The sequence below is a fragment of the Schistocerca piceifrons genome, chromosome 5 (genome assembly GCF_021461385.2).
Source record: "Schistocerca piceifrons isolate TAMUIC-IGC-003096 chromosome 5, iqSchPice1.1, whole genome shotgun sequence".
Lineage (NCBI taxonomy): Eukaryota > Metazoa > Arthropoda > Insecta > Orthoptera > Acrididae > Schistocerca > Schistocerca piceifrons.
The window spans coordinates 217,053,638-217,076,491 of record NC_060142.1 but is presented as its reverse complement, the minus strand read 5'-3'; the positions used below and the strand labels follow the sequence as shown (position 1 = coordinate 217,076,491).

Genomic DNA, 22,854 nt, shown 5'->3' with positions numbered 1-22,854 from the left:
CTGTGACACTGACTGCACTTGGCACAACAATGATTTATCATAGTACATATCTACAACATCAATTGAAACTGCTTGTCTCAGTTCTGAATTTAAAGTCAGAACTTCCGTCTGTTGTTATATTCAATTACTTACAATGATGTTAGCAAGAAAAGTATATGGACATATTATTCACAACTCTTTCTGTTTATTATTATTTTTTTCTCTTCTTTGTGTCAAAACACTTTGTCTTATCACAACTTTGTTTGCTCTGATACCACCTCACCATACTTGTTTTTGCAAAGGATACTGTTTAATTCAGCTTCTTCAGAGTGATGGTGAAATATGTTACAGATGGCTAAGGTGGTTTATATAGTGACCGAAGTAACTCATAAATTCTTATTGTATGTGTGATTGTGGATTAGGGGTACTCAATGATGAGGTTATCAGCACCCACATGAAATAAGTTGAACTGAATGTGGTTAAAAAGCAAGAAAAGATTAAAATCAATCTGAAATAAAATCCCACTCAATCTCCACTATAATCACCCGCACAATCATATTAGCTCCCATCACGGAAAAAAGGGTTAAAATTGTCCTGATGTCCTTAAAAAAATCTCAGCAAGACAAGAGGAAAACTAAAATAGATTCACAGGAATATGCGGCTGTACAAATCACTTAAAAAATATGGATGAGCCAGCCAGCCTGATAACACATTAAAAACACTGCCATAAAATTTTAGGGAACAAGTCGGACAATTCACAAAATCTTAAAAGTCGTACCACATTCATTCGATTCCCAATTTAAAAAGTGGGCAAGTCTATCAGCAAATTAGCTGCTGCCTTTTGGTCCGAATATAAAGCACTGTCTAGTAAACATGGCACAATGTGATCTGCACACCACAAGTGCCACGCATTGGAGGCTGCTTCTCACCAGAGCAAGAGCCATGTGTCATAGGGCTGTAACCTATGGGAAGACAAGTAAGAAGGACCTCATTCTGTCTGCAGAGATGGAAGGAAGTATCCCCAGCTGTATCATGGACTTTGTAGACTGATGAGGGTCCTGGATATTCTGGACTACTTTATCTGGTCGGTACAAGCACTGTAGAGAGAGATACACTCAGGGAGTCATAACAGACAAGGAATGTAGCACTCCAAACACATTGCATCTCCTCTAGTGCCCACAAGATCATGTATACTTCCACATTGAAGACAGTAAAGCCTTGAGGCGATTGGGCACAATCAAGGAAAATGACAGTGCAACCAACAGAGTCCCCCCCCCATTTAGACCCATCCATAAACACAGCTGCAGAGTGGTGGTGCTCAGTTAAGATTTCATAAAATAAATGTGTTAAAGATATATGCAGGAGTGAAACCTCTCCTCAACTGCAGTAAATCTAAATGACTCCAGGTCCTTGCAGTAACTATGGTGGCCCGTGGTTAAAACCCTTGATTTCGGGTTGTACTTCCTCTATACCAAGAAACTGCATGTGGATCCCAAACAGCCTTGTTGCTTGTGGATGATGGAAGAAAAGGCTTTCCAGAGATGGATGAACAACATTTTGGTAGGCTGGTGAATTTGGAGGAGTGAAGATCTTACATACCTGACATATCCTAGATAGTGAGTAGCGGTACCTCAGGCTCAACACAGACTGGGCATGGGGGGGGGTTCCTGTAAGCACCCGTGGTCAGCCTAATCCCCTCATGGTGGACAGTATCAATGATCTTCAGACCTCACTGATCCATACACTGTGCACCCATCATCTAGCTGCGACTGCATGAAGGCCCTATAAAACTGGTGCGCACACACCCTGTCAGCTTCCCAAGACCTGGGGCTAAGGCACTATAAGAAACTCAGTACCTTCTGGGCCTTAAGGTGTGGTAACCAAGACAGTTTGGAGTAAAAAATGAGGCCCACAAACCCCAAAGAGTCTTTAAAATGTAGAATAGTGTCCCTCATATGCAAGACAGGTAAATTAAAAATATGAGAACCCCCTCCATCCCACCCCACACGCACACACTTATCTGCAGAAAAATGAACACTTGTCTTTTCAGCCCACTCCATTAACCTCAGCACTGTAAGTTGTTACTCATGAGTCACTGTTGCAATACTGAAGGAGAAACAGAAAACTGCAAAATCATCTACAAATAAGGTGTATTGTACAGGACTTCTTACCATAAATGTGATGCTGCTTATTGATATGGCAAAGAGGGTAACACTTAAAACACTGCTTTGAGGAACACCATTCTCCTGTTCAAAATGATCCGCCAGTATGTCAGCAACTTGGGACCTACAAAATGCTTCGATGGAAGGATCATACGAAGAAGGGGAGATGGCCATGAAAGCCTCACTGGTGGAGCTGCCTTAGAATAATGTGTCTCCAAGTAGTGTCGAATGCCTTACTGATATGAAAGATACTGAGACAGTGACATAGGAAACCCTGCTGGATACACACCTCTAAAAGTGTCAGGTTGTCAACAGCAGATCGAAATCTCCTGAATCCACACTAAGAGCAGTTAAGGAGTTGCCAGCTAACATCCAGACTAGATGACGGTTAACCATTCATTCCTGGGTCCTTCCTACACAGCTCATTAAGGTGACACTTCAGTAATTATTGAGATATGTTCAGGCCTTTTCTGGTTTGAGGAGAGGTATCAAAATAGCCTCTCTCAACAAGCTGGGAAAGGGGCCTGTCTGCCATACGAAATTAAAACATTCAAGGAAGATTTTCTTTGACACAACTTGCAAATGTCGGAGCACATTGTAACGGATCTGATTGTGACCATGTGCAGTATCATTAGCATCAAACATTGCAGCTCCTATTTGGACAAAGGGAAACTGTAAGACTTTGAATTATTAGATCTGAAGTCCAACTGGACCCTCTCCACAGTCACACATTAACAGCATATTGCTGGATCCTGGCTGGAATTTTGGCAGTAGCCATTGCAAAATGCTCTGCCACTGGCTGGCTGATGTATCAGAGTGTGGTTTGGAGACACCCTTGTTTTAGCACTGCTGCGTCCGGCCATCCTGATTTAGGTTTTCCGTGATTTCCCTAAATCGCTCCAGGCAAATGCCAGGATGGTTCCTTTGAAAGGGCACAGCCAACTTCCTTCCCCATCTTGTTTTAGCACTGCTGCGTCCGGCCATCCTGATTTAGGTTTTCCGTGATTTCCCTAAATCGCTCCAGGCAAATGCCAGGATGGTTCCTTTGAAAGGGCACAGCCAACTTCCTTCCCCATCTTTGCCTAATGCTATGAGACCAATAACCTCACAGTTTGGTCTCTTCCCCCAAACAACCAACCAACTGCTGCTGTTGGTAAACGACTGTGTTTACTGGAAATCCTCCTGATGGCTTTCTGTACTTTTGTAAAACAGTGGAAGAGTTGGTATAGGCCAGTAACATTTGCTATGACCTTTTCTTGCTCTCCTTAATGATGTGCCGAGCCTTGGTCCTCACCACTCGAAAGGTTGTGAGGTTTTTTGCCACTGGGCGGCACTTGAACCATCGCAAAGCCAGGACTCAGATTACTGAATGGTACTCATCAGTCCAATAAGTGACAGGTTGTCTTAAGAGATGACTAGAGGATGTCGGGATGGAAAAGTCAGTGGCATGGTGGATCACATGCGTAATGGTCGCAGCATTCAAACACAGCCAGCTGTCTCAATAATGTCTAGTCAGCTCTGTTGATCATCCAACATGGCTGGTCCCTTCAGGGACAGGTCTGTTCAGTAGGTGAATCCGGAGTGGGATGTGGTCACTGTAATGGGGGTCATCAGTGACTTCCCACTGAACAGTGTCCATGAGGGCAGGAGAACAGAAAGAGAGGTTGATGGCTGAGGATGACCCAGTTGCAGCACAGAAATGAGGTAGTGCCTGTGTTCATGATGCACAGCTTGTGAGATGTTATGAGGCTTCCAAAACCTGACGCTGAGGGCAAGAAGAGGTCGAGCCTCATAATACATGAAGATTTGTTCTAAAAGAAACTGTTTGAGGCTCAGAGTAAACCGCAACTTGTAGAGGTAAATACAGCCATCAGCGATCCTCACACATGAATTTCAACTGGTAACACTTTAATTCAAGTAGACGGGGGGAGAACAGAGGGGTGGTGCACATTATCAACAATCCAGAGTTTTGATTTCCCAGTTAGAAATACACTTTTCCTGGGTGAGAAATACATTTTGTCTGTGTTAAGTAACAATATAATTTCCCTTGGAACTGCAAAACTTGTCAATCCTTTGAATGGTAAAGGTTTTACATATCAGCATAGAGCTTCCAGGCACTTTTGTAAATGAAACCCAGGAGAAAAAAAGGAAAAAATGCTTTTTGGAAAGATCTTTGATGCACAGCAACATGAACACCGCTTATTTTCGTTAAATATGAATTCCATGAAACAGATAAAATTAGTTTCCTAAATCCTGAAATTGAGATTATGATGCATTTTTGTCAGTCAATCATAGCTCATGTCATGTTATTTCATCAGCAAATGGCGGCAGATATTCAAGCAGAGGACACATGATGTACTTAGAAAATAGCAATATCAATATTAAGTAGCACAAACACATAAATAGGAAGAGTTCATGGTTTAAATTAATATGCATACTGTATAGCCACAAGGAAAGCTAAGCTTTCACATACACTATTGGTCTTTTTGCATGTGTGTTGCCCTTTAAGATACATCAAACACAAATGTGCTAGTAAAATTTTAAATGATGGCATAAATGTATAGTTTCCTGGGCTCTAAATTTTTCTAAGTGGCTGGTGCTTAAGGTGTGAAGTTTTGAATGAGCGTCAAATGCTCAGTGATTTAAGAAATGCATTGCACATTCTCACGTGTAACATAATTCATTTTGTGTAAAAGGAAATTTACTTTAAAGTTCTCAAACCACCATTTGGAATATTTTTCAGCAACCAGTTAGCAGCCTAGAGGAGGTACCAGATAAATGTTAAAAATGTTAATTTTCATGGAAGGCAGATATGTAAGTGTCTGCTTAAGCTTTTCAGTGTGGTTTCTGGGAAGTCAGCCTTCTTGGAGCATCAAACTGTATTATCTCATGTTTGGTTCTTTATTGTGGCGTAATGCCATAGGGATGGCTAGAGGACAAATGTAAGGAAGAATGTAGAGGTGCATACCACTAGGGGCAAGATAGATACTCCCTACAGGAAAATTAAAGAGACCTTTGGAGAAAAGAGAACAACTTACACGAATATCAAGAGCTCAGATGGAAACCCAGTTCTAAGCAAAGAAGGGAAAGCAGAAAGGTGGAAGGAGTATACAGAGGGTCTATACAAGGGCGATGATTTTGAGGACAATATTATAGAAATGGAAGAGAATGTAGATGAAGATGAAATAGGAGATATGATACTGCGTGAAGAGTTTGACAGAGCACTGAAAGACCTAAGTCGAAACAAGGCCCTGGGAGTAGACAACATTCCATTAGAACTACTGACAGCCTTGGGAGAGCCAGGCCTAACAAAACTCTACCATCTAGTGAGCAAGATGGATGATACAGGCGAAACACCCTCAGACTACAAGAAGAATATAATAATTCCAATCCCAAAGAAAGCAGGTGTCCACAGATGTGAAAGTTACTGAAATATCAGTTTAATAAGCCATGGCTGCAAAATAATAACACGAATTCTTTACAGACGAATGGAAAAACTGGTAGAAGCCGACCTCAGGGAAGATCAGTTTGGATTCAGTAGAAATGCTGGAACATGTGAGGCAATACTGACCCTAAGACTTATCTTAGGAAATAGATTAAGGAAAGGCAAACCTACGTCTCTAGCATTTGTAGACTCAGAGAAAGCTTTTGACAATGTTGACTGGAATACTCTCTTTCAAATTCTGTAGGTGGCACGGATAAATACAAGGAGCAAAAGGCTATTTACAGTTAGTACAGAAACCAGATGGCAGTTATAAGAGTTGAGGGACATGAAAGGGAAGCAGTGGTTGGGAAGGGAGTTGTAGCCTATCCCCGATATTATTCAACCTGTATATCCCGCAAGCAGTAAAGGAAACAAAAGCAAAAGCAAAATTTGGAGTAGGAATTAAAATCCATGGAGAAGAAATAAAAACTATTGAGGTTTGCCAATGACATTGTAATTCTGTCAGACACAGCATAGGACCTGGAAGAGCAGCTGAACGGAATGGACAGTGTCTTGAAAGGATGAACATCAACAAAAGCAAAACGAGGATGATGGAATGTAGTCGAATTAAATCGGGTGATGCTGCGGGAATGAGATTAGGAAATGAGACGATAAAGTAGTAAATGAGTTTTGCTATTTGGGGAGCAAAATAACTGATGATGGTCGAAGTAGAGAGGATATAAAATGTAGGCTGGCAATGGCAAGGAAAGCGTTTCTGAAGAAGAAAAATTTGTTAACCTTGAGTATAGATTGAAGTGTCAGGAAGTCATTTCTGAAAGTATTTGTACAGAGTGTAAGCATGAATGGAACTGAAATGTGGACAATAAATAGTTTAGACAAGAAGAGAATAGAAGCTTTCGAAATGTGGTGCTACAGAAGAATACTGAAGATTAGATGGCTAGATCACATAACTAATGAGGAGGCATTGAACAGAATTGGAGACAAAAGCAATTTGTGGCACAACTTGACTAGAAGAAGGGATCGGTTGGTAGGGCATATTCTGAGGCATCAAGGGATCACCAATTTAGTATTGGAGGGCAGCGTGGAGGGTAAAAATCGTAGAGGGAGACCAAGAGATGAATACACTAAACAGATTCAGAAAGATGTAGGTTGCAGTAGGTACTGGGAGATGAAGCAGCTTGCACAGGATAGAGTAGCATGGAGAGCTGCATCAAACCAGTCTCTGGACTGAAGGCCACAACAACAACAACAACAACAACAACAATGCCATACAGGCCATGTGATGAAAAAGTGCACTTGAAATTCAGAGAACAGTTCAAACCTGCTAATAGTGTGGAATGAAACATTTCATTTCAAATAAATTGACTGCCTCTGTGGAAATGATTAATAAAAGCCAAATTTCTCTAGCAAATCAACAAAAATAACTTCATTCTTCTGCTATGCAATTAATGCTTGATGGCCAATAATGTGGAAATATAATAAAATCAAAAACTGAAATTACTAACACACTTTAGTTGTCCACAATTATTTGAATGTCTTGAAATTCATTCGATAGCTCTCAGCCACACAAATCTATTTTATTTCGTTTGACATGAGAGCTGTAAATCAAGAGAAAATAGCAAAGTCATCAAATGTAAATATGGGTCATGTGGATACTACTCCCCACAACAGCTGTCACTGCTCTGCGCATGCACAAATCTGGCAGCTTGGATGTGCCAGAAATTTTTTTCTGGATGGCATCTGGCTGCTAGCAGCTACTGCTTAAACATCTAATAGCCACACTTTAAGCAGCAAGAAGTAGAAGAAGGCGCTGCTCATATGTGACTCCAGCTCTGTGCATGTGCATGAGCCCACTGGCAACTACTCAGATGAACCTATTGGTGTCACAGGTGTGATACCATGCTCAACCAAAGCAGTTTGTCGTTATGAAGTATTTCGTAGTCTTTGTCCTACAGCCTTCGACACATTTTGCTGTTGGCGAATGCTTGTGTGCGTACTGTGTTTAGTTGTTGTAAATGATGCATTTTCTTAAGTTTTATATTGGTGTTTTTCTCTCATTTGTTTTATTGCTGCAATATTATTCTGCAGCATTGGGGATCAGACAACTAGGCCATCAGTCCCTCGATCCCAGAGTGATGCATCTACCAAGTAGAGGTATCTGCCAAGAATGTTTTCTGATCTAGCTGGGAAATTCATAAGGGAAAAGGCAAGAAGGCTAAAAACATAATGGACAGCTTTTGTACCGCCAATAATAAAATGAAGATGAAGGAAATGTGGAAGTCATCAGGTGGGCATCCCCAGGGTGACAGCAAATATTCTACTCACAGAAATGTAATACTGAGAGAATAATTTGACAGAGTACTGAAAGACCTATGTCAAAACAAGGCACATGGGTCGGCAACAGTCATCAGAATTAAAGGCTCTGAAGCAGAGCCTCTCTGATAGATACATTAAACATATTTTTCAATAAGGTATTGTAGAATTTAAATTATTAAAATGCATTTAGAATATTTTCCACTCACATTTAAATAATGAGTCAATATTTTTAGAACCACTGGTATTGAATTTTTAAAACATTGAGTGCAGTGTGTCTTGGAATGCCTATTAGCTCCATGTAGCAGCTCGGCTTCTATGGAGTATGACTCCTTATGGTCTTCCATAAGCCTCAAAAAGCAGAGTCTAAAGGAAGTTTATCAGATATATATGACTTCACATTCCACTGCTTGCAATAAAGGGGAATCTACTGAGAAAACCAACAGAGGGGCTGAAACTTCGCTCTTGAATTCCTGTCACTGTAGTTACCTATCATGCATCACTGACTGATGTTTAATATTAATGTTTCTATAATGTTAAAGACTTTTTCTGTGACACTGGTAATTCCATACATTGGAATGAAGTCATGCTATGTTTGTAAATATCACATTAGAGTGCAACAGAAATTGGTAACTTAAGAGCCTATACCTAGCAAGAGTTTCAAAAACGAGTAAATGAAATAATGTTGCAAAACATGTGCAACTACTTTCAGCTGCTAGCAAGTTCTTTGCTTGTTAATGGTGTCTGCCTGATAAAGCATTATTTCTAAGTTTGTTTTTCTTATCTGAGATGAAACTTGGTAGTTTCTGCATACATACAATTGCATACATACATGCAGATGTCAAAAAGTTGTCTAAATGTTTGTGAATTGAGGCAGGACCTAGGTATCACCCTGGTATTAACCCAGTTGGATGTGGGGAACACCAAAAACCATCTCCAGGCTCTCCAGCTGTCATCATTAGTCTGCTGATTGGATTCAGTCTGGGTCCCGTGCACCTCCCCATGCCCCAGAACTGAGCACTTCAACGCATTCAGCTATCTGGGAGAGTATTCTGTGACATAACTGAAAGGAGAGGAGGAGGATAGAAGGACTTCTGGCACTTGAGACTTTGACCACACTGACAACACATTCACGGACTTTCACTGAAACCAGACTTTCACCGAAACCATGTGCCACTTCTGGAAGGGAGTGTGATAAGGACTTGGCCTATCATCAATGTTATTCAATCTGTACACTGAGCAAGCAGGAAAGGAAACCAAATATAAATTTGGAATGGCAACTAAAGTTCAAGGAGAAAAAACAAAAATTTGTGTACCGGTAACACTATGGTTCTGTCAGAGATGAGAAAGGTCTTAAATGGTAAGTTGAATGGAATGTAAAGTATATCGAAAAGAAGTTACCAGATGGATATATTTTTTTTAAAAAAAAAGGGTCAAACGAAGGTAATGAAAGACAGTCAAATAAAATCAGCTGATGTTGAGGAAATCATATCAGGAAACAAGACTCTAAAAGGAGGAGGAGTATTGCTGTTAGGGCAGTTAAATAACTGTTAAATAACAGTTAAATAACTGTTAAATAACAGTTAAATAACTGACACTGGCCAAAGTATAGAACACAAAATGCAGAGATGTGAAGGAATTGTCAGTTTGGTAATGGAGGGACTTATACCCGTCCTTTTTTCCCCTTAAGGTAAGTCTTTCCGCTCCCGGGACTGGAATGACTCCTTACCCTCTCCCTGAAAACCCACATCCTTTCGTCTTTCCCTCTCCTTTCCTCTTTGCTGATGAAGCAACCGTTGGTTGCGAAAGCTAGAATTTTGTGTGTGTGTCTGTGTGCCTATCGAACTGCCAGCACTTTTGTTTGGTAAGTCACATCATCTTTGTTTTTTATATCTATATAGAGGGAAATATTCCACGCGGGAGAAAATATATTTAAAAACAAAGATGATGTGACTTACCACACGAAAGCGCTGGCAGGTCGATAGAAACACAAACAAACACATACATACACACAAAATTCTAGCTTTTGCAACCAATGGTTGCTTCGTCAGGAAAGAGGGAAGGAGAGGGAAAGACGAAAGGATGTGGGTTTTAAGGGAGAGGGTAAGGAGTCATTCCAATCCCGGGAGTGGAAAGACTTACCTTAGGGGGAAAAAAGGACAGGTATACACTCGCGCGCGCGCGCGCAAACACACACACACACACACACACATCCATCCACACATACACAGACACAAGCAGACATTTGTAAAGGCAAGGAGTTTGGGCAGAGATGTCAGTTGAGGCGGAAGTACAGAGGCAACGATGTTGTTGAAAGACAGGTGAGGTATGAGCGGCGGCAACTTGAAATTAGCAGAGGTTGAGGCCTGGCGGATAACGAGAAGAGAGGATATACTGAAGGGCAAGTTCCCATCTCCGGAGTTCTGACAGGTTGGTGTTAGTGGGAAGTATCCAGATAACCCGGACGGTGTAACACTGTGCCCAGATGTGCTGGCCGTGCACCAAGGCATGTTTAGCCACAGGGTGATCGTCATTACCAACAAACACTGTCTGCCTGTGTCCACTCATGCGAATGGACAGTTCGTTGCTGGTCATTCCCACATAGAAAGCTTCACAGTGTAGGCAAGTCAGTTGGTAAATCACGTGGGTGCTTCCACACGTGGCTCTGCCTTTGATCGTGTACACCTTCCGAGTTACAGGACTGGAGTAGGTGGTGGTGGGAGGGTGCATTGGACAGGTTTTACACCGAGGGGCGGTTACAAGGGTAGGAGCCAGAGGGTAAGGAAGGTGGTTTGGGGATTTCATAGGGATGAACTAACAGGTTACGAAGGTTAGGTGGACGGCGGAAAGACACTCTTGGTGGAGTGAGGAGGATTTCGTGAAGGATGGATCTCATTTCAGGGCATGATTTGAGGAAGTCGTATCCCTGCTGGAGAACCACATTCAGAATCTGATCGAGTCCCGGAAAGTATCCTGTCACAAGTGGGGCACTTCTGTGGTTCTTCTGTGGGAGGTTCTGGGTTTGAGGGGATGAGGAAGTGGCTCTGGTTATTTGCTTCTGTACTAGGTCGGGAGGGTAGTTGCGGGATGCGAAAGCTGTTGTCAGGTTGTTGGTGTAATGCTTCAGGGATTCCAGACTGGAGCAGATTCGTTTGCCACGAAGACCTAGGCTGTAGGGAAGGGACCGTTTGATGTGGAATGGGTGGCAGCTGTCATAATGGAGGTACTGTTGCTTGTTGGTGGGTTTGGTGTGGACGGACGTGTGAAGCTGGCCATTGGACAGATGGAGGTCAACGTCAAGGAAAGTGGCATGGGATTTGGAGTAGGACCAGGTGAATCTGATGGAACCAAAGGAGTTGAGGTTGGAGAGGAAATTCTGGAGTTCTTCTTCAGTGTGAGTCCAGATCATGAAGATGTCATCAATAAATCTGTACCAAACTTTGGGTTGGCAGGCCTGGGTAACCAAGAAGGCTTCCTCTAAGCGACCCATGAATAGGTTGGCGTACGAGGGGGCCATCCTGGTACCCATGGCTGTTCCCTTTAATTGTTGGTATGTCTGGCCTTCAAAAGTGAAGAAGTTGTGGGTCAGGATGAAGCTGGCTAAGGTAATGAGGAAAGAGGTTTTAGGTAGGGTGGCAGGTGATCGGCGTGAAAGGAAGTGCTCCATCGCAGCGAGGCCCTGGACGTGCGGAATATTTGTGTATAAGGAAGTGGTATCAATGGTTACAAGGATGGTTTCCAGGGGTAATAGATTGGGTAAGGATTCCAGGCGTTCGAGAAAGTGGTTGGTGTCTTTGATGAAGGATGGGAGACTGCATGTAATGGGTTGAAGGTGTTGATCTACGTAGGCAGATATATGTTCTGTGGGGGCTTGGTAACCAGCTACAATGGGGCGGCCGGGATGATTGAATTTGTGAATTTTAGGAAGAAGGTAGAAGGTAGGGGTGCGGGGTGTCGGTGGGGTCAGGAGGTTGATGGGGTCAGGTGAAAGGTTTTGTAACGGGCCTAAGTTTCTGAGGATTCCTTGAAGCTCCGCCTGGACATCAGGAATGGGATTACCTTGGAAAACTTTGTATGTGGTGTTGCCTGAAAGCTGACGCAGTCCCTCAGCCACATACTCCCGACGATCAAGTACCACGGTCGTGGAACCCTTGTCCGCCGGAAGAATGACGATAGATCGGTCAGCCTTCAGATCACGGATAGCTTGGTCTTCAGCAGTGGTGATGTTGGGAGTAGGATTAAGGTTTTTCCAAGAAGGACTGAGAAGCAAGGCTGGAAGTCAGAAATTCCTGGAAGGTTTGGAGAGGGTGATTTTGAGGAAGAAGAGGTGGGTCCCGCTGTGACGAAGGACGGAACTGTTCCAGGCAGGGTTCAATTTGGATAGTGTCTTGGGGAGTTGGATCATTAGGAGTAGGATTAGGATCATTTTTCTTCGTGGCAAAGTGGTATTTCCAGCAGAGAGTATGAGTGTAGGACAGTAAATGTAATGTAATGTAATGACCAGCAACAAACTGCCCATTCGCATGAATGGACACAGGCAGACAGTGTTTGTTGGTAATGAGGATCACCCTGTGGCTAAACATGCCTTCGTGCAGGGCCAGCACATCTTGGCACAGTGTTCACCGTCCGGGTTATCTGGATACTTCCCACTAACACCAACCTGTCAGAACTCCAGAGATGGGAACTTGCCCTTCAGTATATCCTCTCTTCTCGTTATCTGCCAGGCCTCAACCTCCGCTAATTTCAAGTTGCCGCCGCTCATACCTCACCTGTCTTTCAACAACATCTTTGCCTCTGTACTTCCGCCTCGACTGACATCTCTGCCCAAACTCTTTGCCTTTACAAATGTCTGCTTGTGTCTGTGTATGTGCGGATGGATATGTGTGTGTGTGTGTGTGTGTGTGTGTGTGTGTAGGTGTGTGCGAGTGTATACCTGTCCCTTTTTCCCCCTAAGATAAGTCTTTCCGCTCCTGGGATTGGAATGACTCCTTACCCTCTCCCTTAAAACCCACATCCTTTCGTCTTTCCCTCTCCTTCCCTCTTTCCTGACGAAGCAACCATTGGTTGCGAAAGCTAGAATTTTGTGTGTATGTATGTGTGTGTGTGTGTTTCTATCGACCTGCCAGCGCTTTCGTATGGTAAGTAACATCACTGTTAAGTAGTGCGAACACACAAATTGGAGAAGTTTATGGTTTAAATTAATATGCATAGTGCTGCTACAAGGAAAAAAAAAAGCTTTCACATGTAATATTGGTCTCAAAGATTATATATATAAAAGAAAGAAAAAAGGAAAAAACCCCAATTTTTTCCGCATTTCCCGGTTAAAAACACACTTTCTCTCCGGTGCAACTACACTTTTTCCATGTTAAGTGACAGTATACTTTTCCTCAGAAAATATCAATCCTTTGAATGGTTATGGTCTTATACACTGGCGTAGAATTTCCCGGCACTTTAGAAAATGAAACTCAAGGAAAAAACACATTTTGGAAAGATCTTTGATGTGCAGCAACATGCACACTGCATGTTTTCACATTACGAAAGTATAAATTTGAATTCCACCAAACACCACATGTTGCTTTCCGAAGCATTGAAATCGAGATTGCGAAGCGTTTTGTAAGCTAGTCATAGCTTATGTCACGTGATCTCACCAGCCAATGATAATGAATAATCGGAGCACAGGATATGTGATGTAGTCAGCCAATAGCAACATCACTGTTAAGTAGTGCGAACACACAAATTGGAGAAGTTTATGGTTTAAATTAATATGCATAGTGCTGCTACAAGGAAAAAAAAAGCTTTCACATGTAATATTGGTCTCAAAGATTAATAAGCTGCAAGAGAAGCTAAGCTTTCACATATAATGCTGATCTTTTTTGCGCGTTACACTTTTTTAAGATCCATCACACAAATGTGCCACTAAATTTTTAAATGTCTGGTCTTCTGGGCTTGCAATTCTTCTAAACAGTCATCCTCAAAGAGTTGATTTTTAAATGACAGACATACATTCTGTGATTTAAGAAATTCATCGTACATTCTCGCACATGGTTCATCTTGCGTGAAAGGAAATATACTTTCCTGCGACCTGTTAGAAACAGGTTTGTTTCAGCAGCCGCCAGACAGTGTCAGCAACAGGCATCACCGTGCTTGTGCAGCTACGATGATGCAGGAAGCTCGTATGTTCATATGTGTAAACCGTTAAAAGATCTTTCTTAATGTCACAAAAGAACACCTGAATTTCGTGAACTATAATAAAATACATAATTTGGCTTAAAGTGTACATTCGTATGTCCAGATTCGAGTTTATATTTTCTTGGAATACCAGTACCGTATTATCACGTGTTTGGTTCTTTATTATGGCATACACGCTGGAAGATGAAAATGTGCACTTGAAGAGCAGCAAACAGTTGAAACTAGCCAATAGTGTGGAATTAAACACTGCCTCAGCAAAAAAGATTAATAAAAGCCACGTTTATTTAGCAAACCGATAAAATAACTTTAGTGTTCCACAAGGTGATTAATGCTCAACTGTCAGAAAGGTGGAAATAAAAAACAATCTGCAACTAATAACATGTTTCAGCCTTCTGTAATTATGTGAACGTATTTTAATTCACTTAATAGCTCCCGGCCACGGAAATCCGTTTTGTTTTTATTTGATATGAGAGCAATAAACAAAGAGGAAACAGCAAAATCACTAAATGTCAACACGGGTCACATGGAGACTACCCACTCCCCACTAAAACTCAGACTGCTCTGTGCATCAGCCCCGGATCTACGATATCTCCAATCCCCACCCCAAGTCCAAAGCATTGAGGTAGGATGTCAAAAGTTTTTAAAATATCGACTTTTAAGAAATATGTTCATTTTGTAGTGCACATCTTTCTGAAGAGTCTGATACATAAAACATACATGTTCGAGGAAATGTAAGGCATGTTATTTGGCCTTAAGTGTGCCAAAGTTCAGCACCACACCTCTTCACACACCATTCTTCTATCGCATTCAGGACAGTGGAAATTAAAATGACCCATGGTGCCTCTCTTGCTCCTTGTCGGTTTGACATCCAGCCCCCCCCCCCCCCCCCCCCATTTCTTTTTTAAAAAAACCTCACAGTTAATACTGAGTGGGATTATTTGTAACCGGGAGAACAAGCACTTTTCAGAAAATTTGTGCTTTTTTTGCCTATTAGCTAATAATGTGCGACATAAAGTTAAATATAGGATACATAAAACCAGTAAAGACAAGCAAGACAGTACACATTTTTTCAATCCTTACATCCTAGCATTTTTTATCTCTAATTTTGCTACAGATTTACATGCCTTGCTTTCCTTTCTGCGACAGAATCTATTACCTCATCAAAGTTCGTCAAACGTTTTGCTACATAAAAAATCGAAATGTCGTTGTCTAATACTGGGTAAGCTGTTAATACAAATAGTATCCAAGACTGTGTGGTTTCTCAATCTGATTATGTCTATTTTGTCACTGTCTGCTAGATGAAACGAAATAGGCTTGCCTAATATTGCAGTAATTTTAACACATATCGAATAAACGAGATTGGTTTAGCACAAATGGTCATTTTTATAACACAAAAGAATATAATTCATGAATTACCAATATCAAATGCCTATTAGGCCTACTACAAGCAAAAAGCTTTACGTTAGGAAATAGTTTCACATTTGATTCACATGCTTCAGCTTCTCAAGCATGAGAACGAAAAGTAGTAGTACGAAATTTTTATACAAATTTGGAATCGTTATATTCTTCCCTAATTTGTGTGATGTCCCAATTTCTTCTCCTTCCTCATTCGCACAAACAAGCTTGTCATTACTAATTCTGTAACTATTCCTGCCACTGTCAGAACTTATTCTCATTAACTACACTCACCCTGCCACAATCACCAGTTTAGTTATCCCACGATTATTCTCCTGTTAGGCATTATTAATTGTTTGTACAATGCATTTTCCTTGCTACTCCCACAATAGAACTTAAGTGGCTGCTAGCATGGGACTGTACAACTGGCCCTTACTAATGTAGCAATCTAGCCAAAAATCTTGTGTCAAAATTTCATTTCATTGGATACACCAAGAAGACAGTACGTAATCTTTCTTCCCTGTTATTCCTGTTAGTCATTTATTTCCACTCTGGTAGTGTGAATCAATAGATTTCACTAGTAGTTATAACAATGCTGATCATTCGAAAACCCAATCATCCACATAACAGCAATTGACCTTCACCCATTTGGCTTTATTCCACTCAGCTCATATAGCCCAGTTCCCTTTTGTCTGCAGAAAAGTTTTTCTAGATGCGACGGGGATTCCCCTGGCAGAGACATCAAGTACACTACGTCGCATTCAAAAGTCAACTTATGATTCATTCAGAAATCAACTTAGAATGTGTTCAAAAACCAACAGGGGCACGTTTCAAAGTCATATGAATAATCAATAGACCAACGTGCGCTGGATGCTATGCTCTTTGTGAAACAAGGTTTTTTCACTCAAGAATATGAATTTGGCACCCCCCCCCCCCCCCCCCCACTCCCCCTGAAAATGCAGCCGGGGCAGATACCCCAGTTTGCCCCCTGCGCATGTGTGAATCTGGCAGCTTGGGCGCACCAGTCAAATTTTACCGGGTAGCATCAGGCTGTTTGCTGCTACTGCTTATACAGCTAATAGCCACATTTCTGTAGCCAGAAGTCAGAGAAGGTACTACTCATATGCAACGAAACTGTGCATGTGCTTGCTCACAACTGCTCAAACAAATCTAATGTAAACAGTTGTGACGTCACGGTCATTGGTGGCAATTTGTTGTTATAAAAGCATTGCATAGTCTTCCTAAAGCCTTTGACACAGTTTGCTGTTGGCATATGCTTCTATAAGCACTGTGTTTTGTTGTTATATATGGCAAATTTTCTTTGCAACTTAAGTTTTACTTTCGATTTTTTTTTTCTCTCATTCATGTTTTATTGCTGCAGTATTATTCTGCAGTAGCATGATACAGTAATATCCTTTGTTAGAGTATTGGTTCCTAGCAGTCAACATTAAAAAAATTTAACTGAAAACTAAAACATTGAAAAATTTCCAGGCTTTTCTCGTTTTTCCCTCGGATGAGAAAATTCCTGATCTTTTCCTGGATCTCCCAGTTGTCATGGATCGTATCACCCTGTATACACTGCAGCAAGCAAGTTCACATCAAAATAGGATGCAGTAGTTATTCAGAGGTGAAGAAACTTAAAACAGGATAGACGAGCATGGCGAGCTGCATTAAACTAGTCTTTGAATGACCACCACCACCACCACCACCACCACCACAACAACAACAACAACCAACAAAAACACGACATAAGATTGCCAGAAATCTTTCATGAAATGAAAACTATGACTGTGAGGTAAGCAAGATCATTTCAAATCTTCAGCCACTGGTTTAATTTAAAAATTCCAGAGCTGGTAATTTTGTCAGTTAATTATTTTATTTAATCTCTGCATTGCATATTCTTGAGTGCATTATAAAATCTCAAATATGATGTTTCCTCATGCCAGTTGCTGTATCATTTTAGTGACTTCATTGTAATGTAAAGACATGCAAGCACCTAGAAATTTTTGTACTTTGACCATTTGGTCTGTTAAGCAGAAACTCACTACTCTAACTATTATTTAAAATTTTCTTTCTGTTGACTGGTATACTACAAACGGGTGGTTTTCTTATATACAAGTAATCAGAAATAGAGAATTCTACTGAAGTTAGCAAATTATGGGCAGTCTGCACAGACGCTGATTTGCTAGAGACACACATTTATTCGAATAAAAAGAGAACTAAAACACCCGTCACACACTACTGTAAAACACAACAAAATAACTTCATGATTGCAGTGAAAGACCTTACCAACATGTGACACTTCACTTCATGATTGAATTCCCTTTATTTCCCTACAAATAAAATTGTTTTGAATTAATGTTATCTTTGTTCAATTAATTTATTTTTCCATTTCCTGCTACCGACATGGCCTTGCCGCAGTGGATACACTGGTTCCCGTGAGATCACCGAAGTTAAGCGCTGTTGGGTGTGGTCAGCACTTGGATGGGTGACCATCCAAGCCGCCATGCACTGTTGCCATTTTTCGGGGTGCACGCAGCCTCGCGATGCCAATTGAGGAGCTACTCGACCGAACAGTAGAATACCATCATAACGACCGGGAGAGCGGTGTGCTGATCCCACGCCCCTCCTATCCGCATCCTCCAATGAGGATGACACGGCGATCGGATGGTCCTGGTAGGCCACTCGTGGCCTGATGACGGAGTGCTTTTTTTTTTTAATTTCCTGCTACTGACACAAATTTTGTCAAAGCTTCCTGCAACAGGTTATGTCACTTTCCTGTGTTTCATCTCTTTCTCTCAATTCATCACTCTCCTCATAGGCTACTTTGCTTGCTATGTAATCTCACATCTTTTCTTCCATAATTCTGCAAGGGACCTGGCTCATACTTTAAACCCATTTCTCCAACTTCCTATAATTACAGCACAATTGCTATTGTTAATATTTGAGAGTTTCTTTACTTCATAACTTACCTTATTATCTAGTCAGGTACTGAAGATAAAAGCTTTGCAAAATCAAACCATAAAGTCAGTTTGTTTTCACAAGCCAGTATATGCTTATCAGTATAACACCAATTCCTGTCTTTAATAAAACATGAAAACTACAACAAACTATGTATTTTTTAGAGAGAAGAGCAACAATAAATTAATTGTACCATTAGCTCTTTCCTACTTTCTCATGTTGCCAATCTGCTGTCATCACTGTTTAAGAATATGTCTCTCTTTACTGCTCTCTGTTCAACATAAACCTCAAAAACATAAAACTATTTAATGCTCACATTCAGTTACAGGCGTTCATATAAAATAACAGTAAACTACTGTAATAAACACGTAGCTGCAACTTTAAGCAGGACAGAAAAATGTGCAATTTGAGACATAAACAATGACAATTAATTTGTACAGTCTACAATCAAAATAAATACATCACACATAGTTACCTCCTTTAGCTATGTTACGTCGATCTTCTCTAAATCCTTGAAGCTGTCCTGTGCCATGTGATAATTTCCCTGATAGCATGCCCAATGAAATTGGGCGTTCATTTGTGCCTGGAGCTATGCCATCATTTGGAACCAGGATGGCGAGAGAAGTACTACCATCCTTGTTCTGTCTTAAGAAGCCCATCTAAAAGTAAAATTTTCACTTTAATAAGGCCACAAATGTGTAAACAAAGTGTAGAACTGAAGTTTTGGCTTCTAAAAAAAAGTTGTCAACTTAACTTTTCCTTGATAACATTGTAACTGTGCCTCCCCCCCCCCCCCCCCCCTTAAAATTACAACCTTTCTTTTTGACAGGGGGTGGAGGAAGGGAGGGAGAGAGGGAGGGGCTATACTGCTTAGCTAGATATATTATTCAGCTGCTCTTTACCTATCTATGCTGCTCATATATAGGCAAGTACAGTGGTACTTACTGATGATGATGATGATGATGATATCCAATATGACAAGAGACATGTTTTACCAGTAACTTAATTTGCATGCTAAAAATAATTTGTAACCTCAAAATAAAGATAACTGAAGGATGTTATGACTTATGAGGTACATTTTCATTTTTGAATTTTTTAGGAATTCCACCTACATGTCACGACTGTGGGTTACTCCCTGCCAGTGCACTCCTGTAAGTGTGTTCAGATCTCTGAGGTGTTTGAAGACACTTTCATAGTATGTTTATCCAATGCGTTTGTGCAAATGGTGCATATAAAAGTAAGGTACTATATTCTAAATTCAGAGACTGCCAAAATTACTTGTTTTCTTTAGTTTAGCAATGTATTCATTTGTTGCCCATTTGGACATCATAAACTTTCACTTATGGAGTGGTATGTTTAGTAACTGTTACTGTAAACTGCAGATCATTTTTGGTGCACGACAACAAGGACCCAGTTAGATTGCACATCACTGTACAGTTAGGTTGCAATAATAGTTCTAAAACAGATGTCATATAAATTATGATTGCAGAAGATATCAAAATAAAGAAGTAATTGGATGGATTAAAAAACTACTCACTAAGTGGCAGCAGGAGAACACACATATAAGGTGCTATCCAAAATTTTTGGGCCTAGTGCTGCCATCTGTTGAAAACCTTACCTTTAGACTAATGATCACCATCACCCATCCGCATGTACACACCGGTCCCAGTGCTTCTGCCACTGGTCAAACATTTTCTGGAAGTCCTGTTCTTAGAGGGTGTTTATCACTGCCAGCGGTGCTTCTTGAATCCTCTCTAGAGTGTCGAACCGACGGTCTTTCAACTTATGTTTCAGTTTTGGAAATAGTGTGAAGACGCAAGGTGCAAAGTCTGGTGAGTACGGTAGGTGGAGTACAACCGTCATGTTGTTTTTTGCCAAAAAGGTCCTGATGAGCAAGGACGTGTGACAGGGTGCATTGTTTTGATGCAGCAGCCAGTTCCCTTGACGGCAAAGTTCAGGCCGTCGCCGCCGCATGTTTTCACAGAGCCATCACAAAATGTCACAGTAGTGCACGGAATTCACTGTTTGCTTGGGTGGGATGAATTCTTTGTGCACAATTCCCTTGGTATCAAAGAAAACTATGATCATGCTCTTCACCTGTCTTGCTTTTTTGGGTCTTGGAGAGCCTGGGCTCTTCCACTGGGATGGTTGTTGCCTTGTCTCTGGGTCATAACCGTAAATCCAGCTCTCGTCGCTGGCAATAACCCGTGACATGAAAGTTGAATTATCAGACGCAGTCTGACGAGGGTCCGTGCACACTTCAACACGCTGTGCCTTCTGATCAGCCGTCAAGTGCTTTGGCACAAATTTTGCGGTGACACGATGCACGCCCAATTCAGCAGTCAACATTTGTTGACATGTCCCATAACCAATCCCACTTCATCCGCAAGGTCTTGAATAGTTCGACGTCGATCAGCACGAACCAATTGTTGAAGTTTGGCAACAATGTCTGGCGAAGTGCGGCTAATGGGCCTTCCAGTGTGAGCATCATCTCTGACGTCTGTAAAGCTGGCCCTCAACCGAGCATGCCACTCAAACACATTTCAGATGGCAGCAGCACTCCCGAAAATTTTAGATTCCACCTCATACAAAATCTATTACAGTTTGCACCCATTTGGGACCAGTGGCTCCTTCTCCTGACAGAAGGGTTGAAGGAGAAAGAAGATGGGTGAAGGAAAAAGACCGGCGACGTTTAGGAAAATGGGTAGAGTTCAGAAAAGTCAGCGGTGACTTACCAGACAGGATGAGAGGGAAAGACCGATTGTTGGAGGACTGCACCACACGAAATTTCTCATTTAAAAATGAAGCTTTTGCTACTGAGATCACATGCAGATTTATTTTGAAAAAACTGTAAGGGCAGTGCTCAGCAAATGATACTTGCATTCCAACAGACTCAATATTTCCCGATACAGCGAAGCACTTGATACAGTATCCATGTTGCACGAACAATCACATGACACTGATTCGGGTGGCACTAGTGCAAAGGGATACACAAGAAACTCTGAACTAGCCACTAGAACAGTCTATTGCTCTGATTAAAATTTGACAATTTTGTGGACCACTGGGGGAATTAGCATTAAATTCTATCACCTTACAAACTTTTGATTTATTTGAACTGGTTTGCAGTAAGTGTTCTCTTACATGTATGGATACCATATACAAACTTTAATGCCGCTTTTTAAGTGAAGGTGACATTCAAAGATGGAAATGTTGTCCTTCAAAAAACATTATCTGAATCAGAACCCACACCAGTATTTTATCTGGTTATGAGAGACTGTAATGATTTACTAAGTGGAAAAAATTTGATCGCTGCTCACGTATTAGAATACTGGGTAATAGCGTTATCAGCTTTAGAACATGATGGTGACATTCAGTTGAAACAACAAGGAAAATTAATACAGAAATAAATGTCTAAGCTAGGAAATACATCACATTAAAATGACTCACTACTTGTCATCATGAGAATAAATTACAGTGGCAAGACTCATATTAAAGATAGCAGTGACAGATGTCACTATATCTTGGGAAGAGCAAAATTTCAATAATAGGACTGAATCATAATTGCACATTTTTATTTATTTATTAGTTGGTGTTGTTACACATGATTAACACACTAGCAGATATTGCAGTCTATTTTTCACAGTTGCTCACGCTCAGCACTACGGAAGGGTTGGAAAGGAACAGTGACACTTGCTTGGCTGACAGCCAGGATGATTGCGAGAAGAAGAGTGGTGAGTGAGCTGCAAATTTCATGTTGGCAACCATGGGAATCTATACCACATACTTTGGCTCTTTATGAACATTTACCACATTTAAAGTGCAGTTTGCTTGAATCCATTTGCAGTCAGGATCGAAATCCAATATGCATTCCAGAGAAATAGCAACATAGTTGGAAGAAACAGCCAAATATTTGTGACAACAAAGATACAAATTTCGCAGCTGTGCTGTTATGACGACGATGCTGTTGCTGCTGATGATGATTAAAAATTGTGATACCACAAACTATGAGGTTAGTAAGCAAAATAGGTAGAAAGGAAAACAGTCCAAAAATTAATGTAAACCATTTCTTTTTGTTTATTTTATTTCTCCTAGTATTATCAAAATGTACACGAGCTGCAAGCTTGTCCTTGAGTGCAGCCCTTTTGCTGCAGAGGTGGCTCGCATAAGTTTGGAATAGGTATAATGTTAACGTTTTGGCAGATGTTTTGTGTTAGTAAAACACATGTTAAAAATTTTTTCCTAAAGGAGCCTCTTAAAAACAAAGGGGTGGGCAGGCAGAGGGGGAGGGGGGTCTCACTAGGTCACGGTCTGTCAATCGAGTCTGGTGTCAGAGGAGGCTAAGCAGCGTAGCTGCTGTTCCTCCGTTGCCCTCTCTGGTGGTAGTAATAGCCTCTCGTGGGAACTGTCATC

At 41.1% G+C, this 22,854-nt stretch overlaps 1 protein-coding gene across 4 annotated transcripts in view; it reads right to left on the bottom strand.

Moving 5' to 3' along the window:
* The window catches only part of LOC124798648 (bromodomain-containing protein 7), a 155,799-nt gene that overhangs the window by 31,706 nt on the left and 101,239 nt on the right, over window positions 1-22,854 (bottom strand). For all 4 annotated transcript variants that reach the window (XM_047262147.1, XM_047262145.1, XM_047262148.1 and 1 more), the window contains exon 7: window positions 18,920-19,103. In XM_047262147.1, the coding sequence (XP_047118103.1) occupies window positions 18,920-19,103 (184 nt within the window). The remainder of the gene's footprint in view (window positions 1-18,919; window positions 19,104-22,854) is intronic.